General features: G+C 40.2%; 2 protein-coding genes across 8 annotated transcripts; one reads left to right on the top strand and one right to left on the bottom strand.

The window, feature by feature from the left end:
• Nucleotide 1: 1 nt before the first annotated feature.
• On the bottom strand, nucleotides 2-2,136 carry LOC106389360 (kelch repeat-containing protein At3g27220). Its single transcript, XM_013829583.3, has 7 exons — nucleotides 1,731-2,136; nucleotides 1,467-1,658; nucleotides 1,158-1,387; nucleotides 921-1,091; nucleotides 742-847; nucleotides 465-671; nucleotides 2-379 (listed from the first exon to the last, which is right to left on the bottom strand). Exons 1-7 carry the CDS (start codon nucleotides 1,911-1,913, stop codon nucleotides 209-211), a joined length of 1,260 nt encoding a protein of 419 aa, XP_013685037.1. The 5' UTR covers nucleotides 1,914-2,136; the 3' UTR covers nucleotides 2-208.
• Nucleotides 2,137-2,480: 344 nt separating this feature from the next.
• On the top strand, nucleotides 2,481-5,313 carry LOC106389359 (phosphoribosylaminoimidazole-succinocarboxamide synthase, chloroplastic). 7 transcript variants are annotated; one of them, XM_013829580.3, is made up of 13 exons: nucleotides 2,481-2,588; nucleotides 2,748-3,111; nucleotides 3,193-3,294; nucleotides 3,369-3,498; nucleotides 3,593-3,685; nucleotides 3,765-3,853; nucleotides 3,926-4,006; nucleotides 4,172-4,261; nucleotides 4,354-4,443; nucleotides 4,555-4,605; nucleotides 4,692-4,738; nucleotides 4,962-5,019; nucleotides 5,109-5,313. In XM_013829580.3, the coding sequence occupies exons 2-13, from the start codon at nucleotides 2,794-2,796 to the stop codon at nucleotides 5,184-5,186; spliced, it is 1,227 nt and encodes a 408-aa protein (XP_013685034.1). In that variant the 5' UTR covers nucleotides 2,481-2,588; nucleotides 2,748-2,793; the 3' UTR covers nucleotides 5,187-5,313. The 7 variants fall into 7 exon arrangements, with proteins under 7 accessions (XP_013685034.1, XP_013685036.1, XP_048609174.1 ...); XM_013829582.3 differs by having other exon boundaries at nucleotides 2,492-2,588; nucleotides 2,766-3,111; XM_048753217.1 differs by having other exon boundaries at nucleotides 2,570-2,588; nucleotides 2,754-3,111.
• Nucleotides 5,314-11,776: the final 6,463 nt, after the last annotated feature.

The raw sequence follows: 11,776 nt of genomic DNA, 5'->3' as shown, positions 1-11,776 counted from the left end.
GTGTTGGAAAAATTGAAATTTTCTATATAAGTTTGTGTGTTTTAGTCTACAATATACAAATTCCTCATCAACATAGAAGATAGACATAGCAAGTGTTATGTGGAGTGGGATGAGTTAGGCTCAAAGAATATGAACTTCAAAAAGTATTGTGACTTTGCATTAGTAAAGGGAGATAGGTTTCTTCTCTCACTCTCTCCATCTCATTTGTTCATGGATTCAGTATCAGTTTGGTTCTCCACATCTCTGCAATTACCTTGCGTGGTGCAGGATCTTCAGGACCTTTGTCTCGTTGCCCCGAGGTGAAGTATAAATTCCCTTCCCAATACCCAACCAGTGTAGTCTTCACACGGTATGGCAACTTCCCAATCACATACCATTTCTGCAGACGAAAACATAAAACTCAGCCACTGTTTACAAGCTAAAGAGGGTATTAAGCTGGCAGACAGGGACATGGTTTTTTTTACCATTGTATTCAGGTTAAACTGGAAGATTTCGCCAACGAGAACCATCTTCTTGGTTTCAGGATGCTTCTCTGTCGTCCCTCCAACGATCACAATGGAGTTGTTAACCACCTTCCAAGCAAACTCAATATGTGAATCCGGTTTTGGCATTGATGGCATAACTTTCCACTTCATTTCCTCATCCAGCATGTAAACATCACTGAACACCACCTTGAGAACCACCAAGGTGAAGAAGGTAAGGACACACATACACAACGTTCATAAAATAGCAAAAATATACCTCCAAACGGCGTGAGCATTTGAAGATGGGAGATCCTGGCTTAGCCATGAAATCACCTTCTTGACCACCAATCACAAAAAGCTTGTCATCCACTACTACACATGCTCTACAGTCACCAAAAAAGAAGAGTCAAACCTCAGATAAAAATTGAGGATGATGCATGAAGCTATTAACCAAACCTGTGAGGACCTCCACGAGGGATAGGAATTTCACTTCTCCACTCTCTCTCCAACGCTTTGCCATCTTTAACAGCGATACTCCAGTGTTCAAGTCCTGGTGTATGTCGATTCTCTTTGCTCCCACCCATCACGTGGAGTCTACCTCTCCATAGCTGAGTAGCTGGAGCATACCTGAAGTTAAATAAACCCTTGTCACTCACTTTCTCTTAATGATGATAAACAGAGAATAGCAATCACCTAGGAACTGGTAAAGGAATGAAGTCACTCCATGTATTTGTATCAGTGTCTAGCACAAATGTTTTAGCAGTAGGTCCTCTACATTGAGGGCCATACTGACCAGTGACGATGTAGATGAATCTCCCATCAGTTACCATCCCTAAATGAGAATGTGCCATCTCCTTAGGCATATCGAATCTTCCTCCCCATGTGTTGTCCACGAAGTTGTACATATCAACATGCGAATGCACCTGATATATTGAAAGAGAGAAACATCAATTCATCTAATGCTACTGATCAAAGATCTCTCTCTCTCTATACAACGCTTACGAGATTAATGTTGCCGTAACCAGCAAAGACGTAGAGGAAGTTTCTGATCTGAATCGCAGCTCCGTCTAGACGAGGCACTGGTGCGGCTGACATCTTCTCCCAATGTAGCTGAGGAGCAGGAAGATCTTGAAACGTTGCAGAGAGCTTCCGTTCACGAGCACTATCGTTCTTCTTCTTCTTAGTATCTTTCTCCTGAACAAGTGGCATTTGAGCTGATTATATTCTCTCTGAGACATCAAAAAAAAGAGCAGATCGAACACTTACATTGGAACTAGGAGGGAGTTTTCCGACCACGGTGGTTACGGAGGAGGGGAGAGAGATCATGGCGGAGGAGAAGCGATGAGAAGAGGCCCAAAGGAAGTCGGCGACGAGGCCGAAGGCCAAAAGAGCGAGGAATGAAGCGAACACAAGGCGCCCACAGCTCTGCTTTCCCGCTGGCTTCACCATGTCTCTCTTTCTTTCTATGATTCTCTAAATTGGCATCTCCGTGAAGGGTTTCACGAACTTTGAGCAAAGCTTAAACCTTTGGATTCGGTGGAAACACAGAGAGATTGTGGAGGATGCAGAAGAGGTGACGGATCTAGTGATTGATCTCCTAGAGAACGCGAGTTTTTTCCCCTCTGTTTATATATTTACTTTCCTTAATTAAATAACGTTTTGATGAGAGAGTAAGACAAAAAGGAAAATACATTCAGATTTCCTATTTGTTTTGGTTTCGAGGTTTCGTTTATTAGTTTTTTGGTTTGGTTTAAATAAAAATATTGAATTCATTTTTCAGGTAACTAAATTTTATACGTAATATTTAAAAATATTTAATTATTTCAGAACTAAATTAATTAATATTTTGGACTCATTTATAAACTCTATTTTATATGTTGGAGTTTTCATGGTTAATTTGATTCTGGTTCAGTTTTATTTTCTCAGATATATAAAAATAAAATCGTTCTGATACTTAGCAATACTGGTACGGTTTCGGTTGGTTTAGTCTTGGTCCAGACCAACAGCTACAAGACAACAGGGTTAAAAACGCAAACGCTAATTCAAGCTTTTAGCGTTCTCACTTATATTCGCCGCCGGCTTCTCTTGCCTCTGGAGAAGGGTCTGCTTGTCTCGATAAAAAAGGTTTTAACTTTCTCCATTTCTCATGTTCGTTTTTCACAAGTTGCGGTTTACTCCCTTTCGCGCATATATCTCTCTCTGCTTCCATCTCCCTTGTTAAGAGTTTAGTTTGGTCTAAAGCCCTAGCCTTTTAGAACAATAATACGTTCTGTTTTGAAACAGTTTCAGGTTTTGGTGCAGTTTGTTGCTTTTGGAGTTTGTTTCTGGAATGGCTCAGTGTGTGAGGTCGTCAAGAACCCCCCAGAGCTTTATTAGGACAGTGTCTGCAAAAACCCCAGCTTTTGCATCAGTCTCGTTTCCTAGAACATTGCCCGAGTTCAAGAAGTACCCAGTTATGTCTTGCCAGGGAAAGCCTCAAAGCCAGCAAGAGCAGATACCACCACCACAATTGTCCCTTGACGATCTTGTTACGAGTAACCGTAAAGGAGAGGTTCTTGGCACTATCAAAGACTCGCTCTCTAACTGTCTCTCGGGTACCAATCTTCTAGAGACTGTTCCTGGTCTCAAATCTAGAATCAAGGGCAAGGTTTGTGGTTCTTTCCTTTTGTCTTCTTCCAATTGTTATTCTCTACAAAAACCAATGCTGAAACCAAAAATGATTATGCAGGTCAGAGATATTTATGATGCTGGTGATTATCTGGTTCTTGTTACAACCGATCGGTTGAGTGCATTCGACAGGAATCTTGCTTCAATTCCCTTCAAAGGCCAGGTTTGTCTTCCTAATGTTTACGATGTGAGTGTTACAGAGACAGATACTAAGTTTGTGCTGCACCTAACTTTCAGGTTCTTAACGAGACCAGCTTGTGGTGGTTCAATAACACACAGCACATAACTCCAAACGCAATCGTCTCATCTCCTGATAAAAATGTTGTTATTGCAAAGAAATGCTCCGTCTTCCCAATAGAGTTTGTCGGTTAGTATGTTTATGCTTCTCTATGCAGCCTCCTGTTTGCTTTAGTTCTAAACTTGAACTAAACTTTTTCAAATAATGTTTTGGTGTTTGGTAGTTAGAGGATATGTGACTGGAAGCACTGACACATCTTTATGGACCGTATACAAGAAAGGTGTTAGGAACTATTGTGGGAATGTTCTCTCTGATGGTACTGTTTCTCGTCTGTTAGCTTCTTTTTAAGTCCATGTCAGAATATCATTGATAAACTGATATCTTTAATTTTGCAGGATTGGTGAAAAACCAGAAGCTTCCAGCTAATATACTCACACCAACAACTAAGGCTGACGATCATGATGTGCCCATCACTCCAAATGAGGTCTAATTAATCTGCTTACAAAAGTTGTTTAGTTTTTTGCTGCTTCTTATGCGGTGAATAATTATCTAGCAGATAGTAGAAGGTGGATTCATGACTCAAGCTGAGTTTGACGAAGCAAGTATGAAAGCTTTGAGCTTGTTTGGGTTTGGGCAGGTTAGTTACTTACAAAGCCATAGACTGTAATGGTTTTAAAGAATCTTATGATTGCAGACCACAAGAAACCAGATTCTTTATATATCTTGGTTTGCTTCAATACTCCAATCTTCTGTGCCTTGTTGGAAGGTCTATTAGATTCTAAATACATTATGATTTCTTCAGCGTGTTGCCAAGGAGCATGGACTGATACTGGTGGACACAAAATATGAGTTTGGAAGAAGTAGCGATGGCTCCATCTTATTGATTGATGAGGTTAGTTTTAATACTTCCTCTTTCTTTCCCTATCATCTCTCTTTTGAATGCACAGTTTATTCGAATCATCTTCTTGTACACATTGTATATAGATTCATACGCCGGATTCAAGCAGATACTGGCTTGCTGGTTCCTATGAAGAGCGCTTCCAGAAAGGTCTTGAGCCTGAAAATGTTGATAAGGTCAGTGATATTTCTTGTTTTTTCTCCTTGGCCATACAGTTCAAGTCAGGTTTTATTAGTACAGAGTGCATTGTTAATCACATGTTTGCCCTCTTTTTTCAATCTAAACAGGAGTTTATAAGGCTGTGGTTTAAAGAGAACTGCAATCCATATGAGGACGAGGTATGCTTGCTTACATCTTCAGAATGTAAACTCCAGCATTCTATGAGAAACTCTGTTTAGTTTCGGTTGTATCTCGATCTTTTCAGGTCCTCCCCGCTGCTCCAGCAGAACTCGTTACTGAATTAGCTTGGCGGTATGTTTCTTTATCTGGAAAACTCGGATATAAACTTTCTTGACTATGTATTTGTTATATGGGAAGAAACATTGAACGTGTATACTCTTTAGAGACTGTGAGATTAAACATTTGCTGGACAATGGTAGCTTTAACTAGTAGGCTTAGTAGTATTAGTTTTAAAGAACTCATGGTTCTTGACCCAAAAAAAAAAACTAATGGAAGAAACCTGTGACTATGGCAGGTACATTTTCTTGTATGAGACAATCACTGGATCAAGAATTGACATTCTTCCTACACAGGTATGATAATGTTCATCCCAAAGTCTTCACTTCTCACCTGTGTTATGAGTTTTGATACATTTGAGATTAGAAGCGTATTTGATGCGTAGATTTATCAGCAGGAACCAATACATGACAGAATCTCAAGAAACACAAGCCAAGCACTTTCATCTCTCCGTCAACTTTAATATTTTTTTATATAACCTGAAGCCAAGAAGGCAGAGAGCATAACTATGTTTCTTGTTGCAGTTTGTATGTTATATTGTTGTAACGTTTTCCTAATTTATTATGAGCCAAAGAACTTAAGTTCGAATAGATCAATTTTAACAAAGAATAGAACCAATTGATCGGGTAATAAGAGCCCTAGAAGAAAATACTAGATATATTTTAAATGGGTAGATGAAAATAATACAAGAATGAATGAAAACAACATTCGAAGACATACTAAATACTGTGTATGGTTTATTAATCTTTATAGAATATGAAGAAAACTAGCAAGTCATTTATAATAACATAGTCAACGTCAATGTAGCTAATCTCTATGAAGACTTTGGATCAGTTCTTGACTTGACCCACATATTCTAAGAACTGTTATCAAACATTTCCATGTAAAATGGGTTTGGATCATTCTTATAAAATGCATTAAAACCTGAGAGCAATCTTCTTGGAAAGTGAAGGAAAGACTATCAAACATATCCAAATACTCGAAAAATACTCCAATATTATTATATTGTTCGGCTTGGATTGGATGGAACGCAAAAAGATCACGAGAACGTGCAGAGATTAAACGGCCGAGACTCACTCCACCAAACATATCCATCTTTCTTTTTTTTTTGTAAATGATATTACGTTTACTACGAAACAACCCCGCGCGAGCAATCAAATTCTTTACTTAAAATTTAAGATTATTTTATATTAATGGAAAAATATATATTTAATAATTATATTATTTTAGTTAATATTTTAAATTTTTATTTCGTTTAAGTTGTGAATACATTAGTTAAAATAACAAAAATTAATAACTTAAGAATGAGAATTTAAATGTATGTAACAAATTAACTACAAAATTGGCTGTTGAATTTAGAGAAAAATATATATACATTTTTTGACAACAAGATATACATATTTATTGATATATCAAAATACATGTTTTTAGTTGATAAAAAAAAATACACGTTTTTAACAAACCTGTTTATTTAAATGATATACCAATTGAAATATATATAACGTTTCGAAAGTACATAAAAATGAAAGTAATAGTTATATAAGTTCCATCGGGACTGAGTGGTAAAGCCATGATCTGCAGGGGAACGGATCACTCATTCTTCCATTAGGGTCAGGTGCACGAATGACAACTCCAAATGTCACACATCCACTGCCTACTTACCATTTAGGTTGCATCAGTGAGATCCAACTAAGTAAAAAGAGTGTCACGGCTGCTCCGCCGGAGTCTCATGACTTCATGAAGGACCCTAGCTTCTTTAGCGAAGCTGGAGGAACCCCCCCCCCCCTCCCCCTCCACAGCCATAGCATAGAGTAGCTGCTCCCATGCTACAACCAATCCAAATTTATACGGATCAATATATGATGATGCTAAACCGAGACCGAGATAGTGAAAGATGACGAATTGAAGAAACTCATTAATTCATTGATGAGGACAATAACGATTCCCTTTGTTGGCTCTTCAAGACAAAAACACTCATAGGAATTGTGCTAATTCCCATGTTCGTTCTAGTCTCGTTTGGTTTCAAAAGCCTCCCCTTCTGTGTCTCTTACTCTTTGAAAGCTGATACTATAAATGAAACAATAAAATCAATGAATTTCAACCTTTGTAAAGTAATAGGTTACACAAAATCGGTTTGTATGATAAAACCACTAAATTTTTTTCTTCAAAACTAAGATAATACAAAAATACAAAATAGAGCTTTAAATGTTTGTATGTACTTCAAAAACTATTGGCTTTATTCGAGATTCTCATATCAGTTCTTTTGCATGCCTCGAATACAATTTACAAAAAAAAAGGAGGTACAACAAAAAAAGCAATGAGTTTAGAGAGTAGAAAGAAAATATAACTAACCAAAGTTCAATTGTTTTGAGAAAGTATCAATTTCAAAGGTGAAAGAAGTTGGAATCTATAAATAATCTGAGAAAAAAACGAAGTGAGTTGCTGATTGTCCGTTGACCACAAAGAAGACCACTGAATTGTATAACCAACTCCTCCTACGCATATCCATTAAAAAAATTGTATCTCTTAAATAAAACAACAACTGAATTGATTTATTTTCCTATAATAGTGGAGCAAGCAAGGAAATCAGAAAAATTAAAATTGAGGAGATATAGGGAAGAATTATTGAAATTGATTGAAAGCTTGATTGATATTTTTAAAAGATGTAAATAAAAGTTAAAGCTAAAGTAAGTATCTACAGTCCAATCGATCAATTCCCAACGGTTTAAAAATGATGATAATTGTGTATGAGAAGAAAATCTAGCTTTCTAACATATTTGATGATGATGGTTGAATTATGAATGAGTAACACATTTGAAATATATACATATATATATTCCAAAAGTTTGTGGCGAGGGGGGCGGACCTACAAAGGGGCGTAGGGGGTCATGTGGCCCCGTCTCATTCTTTTTTTTCTTCTTTAAGCAATTAAGATTAATCACATGACAGTGCCCCCACCTCATTATAAAATATAGTGAAAATGTTAGTGTGCCCCTGATTAATACAGTTCTAGATCCGCCCATGGGTGTCTCTCCTTGAGGATGCAAAATCAAAACCAAATGCGACATCGTTAGGTTAATTAGAAATGACGTCAAATCTAGTGTTTTCATTTGTGTTTGCGTTGTTTATGGCTAATGCAGTCGCAAATCAAAGTTTAACATGGAACACAACTTATACGTAACTCAGAAGTTTTCTCCATTAGCCCCATTACGTACATGCTACAGTCAGCTTAATTATTCGAATAGTAAAAATACAAAGGCAAAATGGTTTGGGAGGAGAGTGGGAGGCTTACGACACTCGGAATCTATTATTATTAATATTTTTTTGCGGTAAACAGATTGTCTAAAATTCTGAGCTACTATCAAATAGATAATGGTAACTTCTGGTTTACTCCGGTGAACAGATTAGTTTGAACATTGACTTGGATGACACATCTGCGCATCAGTGGGAATCTGCCTACTTGCAATAAAACAAAATTTCCTACCTATTGAAAAATATTACTTCAACATTTAAATTATATTAAGATATATTGTTTATACAAAATGTGAAAACATAAAATATAAAATGTATTAACCTCAAATTTCTGGCTCTGGTAAGTGGACAAGAACAAAACATCATGTAGACAGTAAAATAAAAGAATCATACACTCTTAAGAAAGTTATTCAACCATCTCTTTGTAAATGTTCCAACTCTTTGATCAATAAATTTGATATTCAATTAAAGAAAAGGTTCTTGAAATCTAAAAGCCATGCTCGTGTCGCTTCAGTCCTTGTTTTAGTGCAGAACTGCAGACCTTCCACTGAGGGAAGTATAAACTGCCTAGATAACTTTGATCAAATCTCCTTCCACGGGCTTCTAGTCGACTATCTTCCCTAGTGGAAACAGTTTCTCCTGTGAAGGAAGAGATAAGTTGTTTATATATTCATCAACTAAGTTGTTATATTTCATTAACAAAAGGTTTCCTCTTTCTCTGCCTCGAAAGTATTCTTCTCCCTTCTATCTCTTCTCTACCACCTTTCCAAAATACTTGTCTTCATATTGCTAACACCAAAGGTTTCCTGTAGCGACCGTGTTCCGAAGATCGATGTTAGGATGATCTAAGGACTGACTGGCCGAACTGTGAGAACGTACTGAATGGATTAGATGATGCTAGAAAGAGCTGATCAGAGTTCGAAGGACTTTCCGTGGGTGGATGGGAGAACTTGGATCGGCGCTTGATTAGTAGCGACTGAGCGGAACCATGTACCCGATTAAAGCTAGGAACAGATCTGTTTTTGAGCCAAACAAAGCTCCATCAGTCGGTCTTACGCTCGGGTTATTGGACAGGCCGTTCGGTTTGTTGAAACTCAGGATGTTCGGACAACTCGATGAAAATCCAGGCAAAGCGGAATGTTCGGACAGCTATGGTCGGATCCGGACAAGTGTTGTTGGATTCGGACAAGACGGTTGAGCTGGTCGGCTAGACAGCGATTGTCGGAAATCAGACAAGGCGGTTAAGTCTGCCGGCTAAGCTGTGATGAGCTGATTTAGTAGTATCAGTCTGATTCGGACAAGGCGGTTAGAGTTGTCGACTGGATCAGTCAGCTCTAACTCGAGTTTTGTCTAAGTAAAACTGGCGGGAACAGTTAAAGTCCGAAAAGGGGAAAAACTCGCGCTGGAACGCTTTGGAGCGCGGGGTGGCGGTTACGGACTTAAGGGCCGCGAGTAAAATGAGTGGGGATGGTTAACTTGGCAGTTTTTCGGGCCTAAACCGCCCAACTGCCCATTTTAATCGTCTCCTTTGCCTTATTTTGCCATTGCTGTACGGGAAACAGAAGGGAGAACTAGAGAGAAACTCCGAAGGAGAAAAGTCCGATTAAGAGAGAGAGTTTTCGATATTTGGCTGGATTGATCAAGTCCGAGTCAAGAACGATCGTCTGTGGGGTAAATCCGACTGTCTGAACGTTCGAAGATCCGACGGAAACCGCTCAAGAGGTGTCAGAAGAGACCGAATCAAACAGAACAAACCGACTCTAAGAAAAAGGTGAGTGCGTGACCGTAGTCTAACGTATTGAATCGTAGTCTGATTGATAGGAATGTTCTGTGTACTGATTGCTTGTCTAATTCGAATTATCTGCTAAGTTCTGGCTTGGTCCGAACAGTCGGTTCCTTCCATCGACGCATCTGGATCAGATCATGCGCCTAGAGCCGTATTGGCCTGCTAGGGCTTGACTGAATCTGATGGCGCTTTGGCTTGGAACGATTGGGTCGGCTAAGTAACTGACTGATGATAAGCATGTCCGTTTATTGACTGATTGACTCGATTGCTTTACTTGGCTGAGTGGGACGGAATGACCGCTCTCACTAAGCAAACTGTTGCTTATGCCTCCTTGTTTGGATGCAGATCAGGACCAGACCCGAAAGGGTAAAGACATAGCTTGAACGCGAGACAAGGGCAGGAAGGAAGGATGGTGGGTTTGGGTAGATATAGGACGAGATTAACATGTAATAGCCTATAGCGAACTGACTTGTTAACTCGAACCTCAGATTATCTATTCAAATCGTATTATGCTTTACTTGACTGTCTGAAAAAGAACTAAAACTCTGAAATAATTCTAAGTAAGGAAAAATTTGAAAACGGCCCAAGTCTGATCGAGGAAGTCGAGCCAGACTCGTACTGGTGTTACGAAAAAATGGGTCGGGTCCTTTCAAGTGGTATCAGAGCAGAGTCGAGTTCTAGGACAATCTAAGTATAGTGGGTTATTGGGGCAAACCATCCTTCCAAGCCTGACGTCTCGCGGTAAATTCTATGTACCGAGTCCTGATCCCAAGTTAGTTTTGACTAACTTGCCTGTGATCTGTTTGCAGATGGCAAAAAGTAACCGTAACACAAGAAGGACTGTGAATGAGACCGCTGAGGGGTCTGCGAGCAACGTGGCCAGGAATGAAGCTGGTACGGAAGAGGCTCGGAACGCTGCTCAGAATGCAGGGAACTTGAACAATGTTGCAGCGGCTGGTGCTGCTGCTGGAGCTGCTGCTGCTCCGGTGGTATTGGAAGCCGTTTTGGCTATTTTGGCGCAAGTCTTGGCAAGATTGCCTGCTGCGGCGGCACCTCCAGTGGCTCCACCTGTTGTGGAGGAAGTGGAGAACGTGGTGCCAGATGGAGAAGAGGCACACGTTGCTAGGAATCCGTCTTACCTCAAGGTTATGGACCACATGCAGAAACTGGGAACAAAGTTCTTTTCTGGTGGTTCCAAACCAAAAGAAGCAGATCAATGGATTGACAGGATAGGGCGGAACTTTAAGTCGATCCGTTGTCCTCTTGCTTACAAGAAGGACATTGCTGTCCACTACTTGGACGGTGATAAACACCTTTGGTGGCGAGGTGTAGCGGCTCGGATTGGTGCAGAGCATTGCACATGGGCCAACTTTAAGACTGAATTCCGTGGGAAGTATTTTCCGCCGGAAGCATTTGACCAGCTCGAAGGAGCTTTCCTCAGACTGGAACAGGGAACTATGACTGTGAGGGAGTATGAAGCGGAATTCAACAGCCTCAAGAAGTATGCTGGGCGTGAGGCCGAGTCGGAAATCTCCTTGGTCCGCAAATTCATGCGCGGACTCAGGGTTGATCTCCGAACTCGTTGTAAAATCCGCAACTATGATACTGTGGCCGAGCTGGTGGAAAAGGCCGCAGAACAGGAAGCTGGAATCAGTGAGGAAGCCAAGGTGTTTGGCACAGTGGCGCATGTCCATCCTGGTAAGCATGCGGGAAAGAATCAAAAGCCGGTGAAGGCTGGCTCTTCCAGCAAGCCGAATGCAACAGGTCGCAGTGCGTGTTCGACTTGCGGGAAGATGCACTCTGGTGTCTGCCGTGCTGCTACGGGAGCTTGTCACCGTTGCGGAAGTATGGACCACAAGGTGTGTGATTGCCCTGAGGAAGACCTAAGGCTGAAGAGCCAGAACAAGGGTACTGGGGAACGTGTGTGCTACAACTGCGGCGAAACGGGGCACTACAAGAATCAGTGTCCGAAGGATGCACAATCTGCTGGGAAGCGTCCGAGTGATGGGCCTCAT

Source organism: Brassica napus, chromosome C3 (genome assembly GCF_020379485.1).
Source record: "Brassica napus cultivar Da-Ae chromosome C3, Da-Ae, whole genome shotgun sequence".
Classification (NCBI taxonomy): Eukaryota; Viridiplantae; Streptophyta; class Magnoliopsida; order Brassicales; family Brassicaceae; genus Brassica; species Brassica napus.
The sequence above is the reverse complement of the archived record's forward strand: the minus strand, read 5'-3'. Positions and strand labels throughout refer to the sequence as shown.

Coding starts and splice junctions, on each gene's coding strand:
- LOC106389360 (XM_013829583.3), bottom strand. CDS start 1,913: ATGGTGAAGCCAGCGGGAAAGCAGAGCTGTGGGCGCCTTGTGTTCGCT. Junction 1,388..1,466: donor GTTACGGCAACATTAATCTC/GTAAGCGTTGTA, acceptor TCAATATATCAG/GTGCATTCGCATGTTGATAT. Junction 848..920: donor CCTCGTGGAGGTCCTCACAG/GTTTGGTTAATA, acceptor TGGTGACTGTAG/AGCATGTGTAGTAGTGGATG.
- LOC106389359 (XM_013829580.3), top strand. CDS start 2,794: ATGGCTCAGTGTGTGAGGTCGTCAAGAACCCCCCAGAGCTTTATTAGG. Junction 3,854..3,925: donor TGCCCATCACTCCAAATGAG/GTCTAATTAATC, acceptor ATTATCTAGCAG/ATAGTAGAAGGTGGATTCAT. Junction 4,262..4,353: donor CCATCTTATTGATTGATGAG/GTTAGTTTTAAT, acceptor CATTGTATATAG/ATTCATACGCCGGATTCAAG.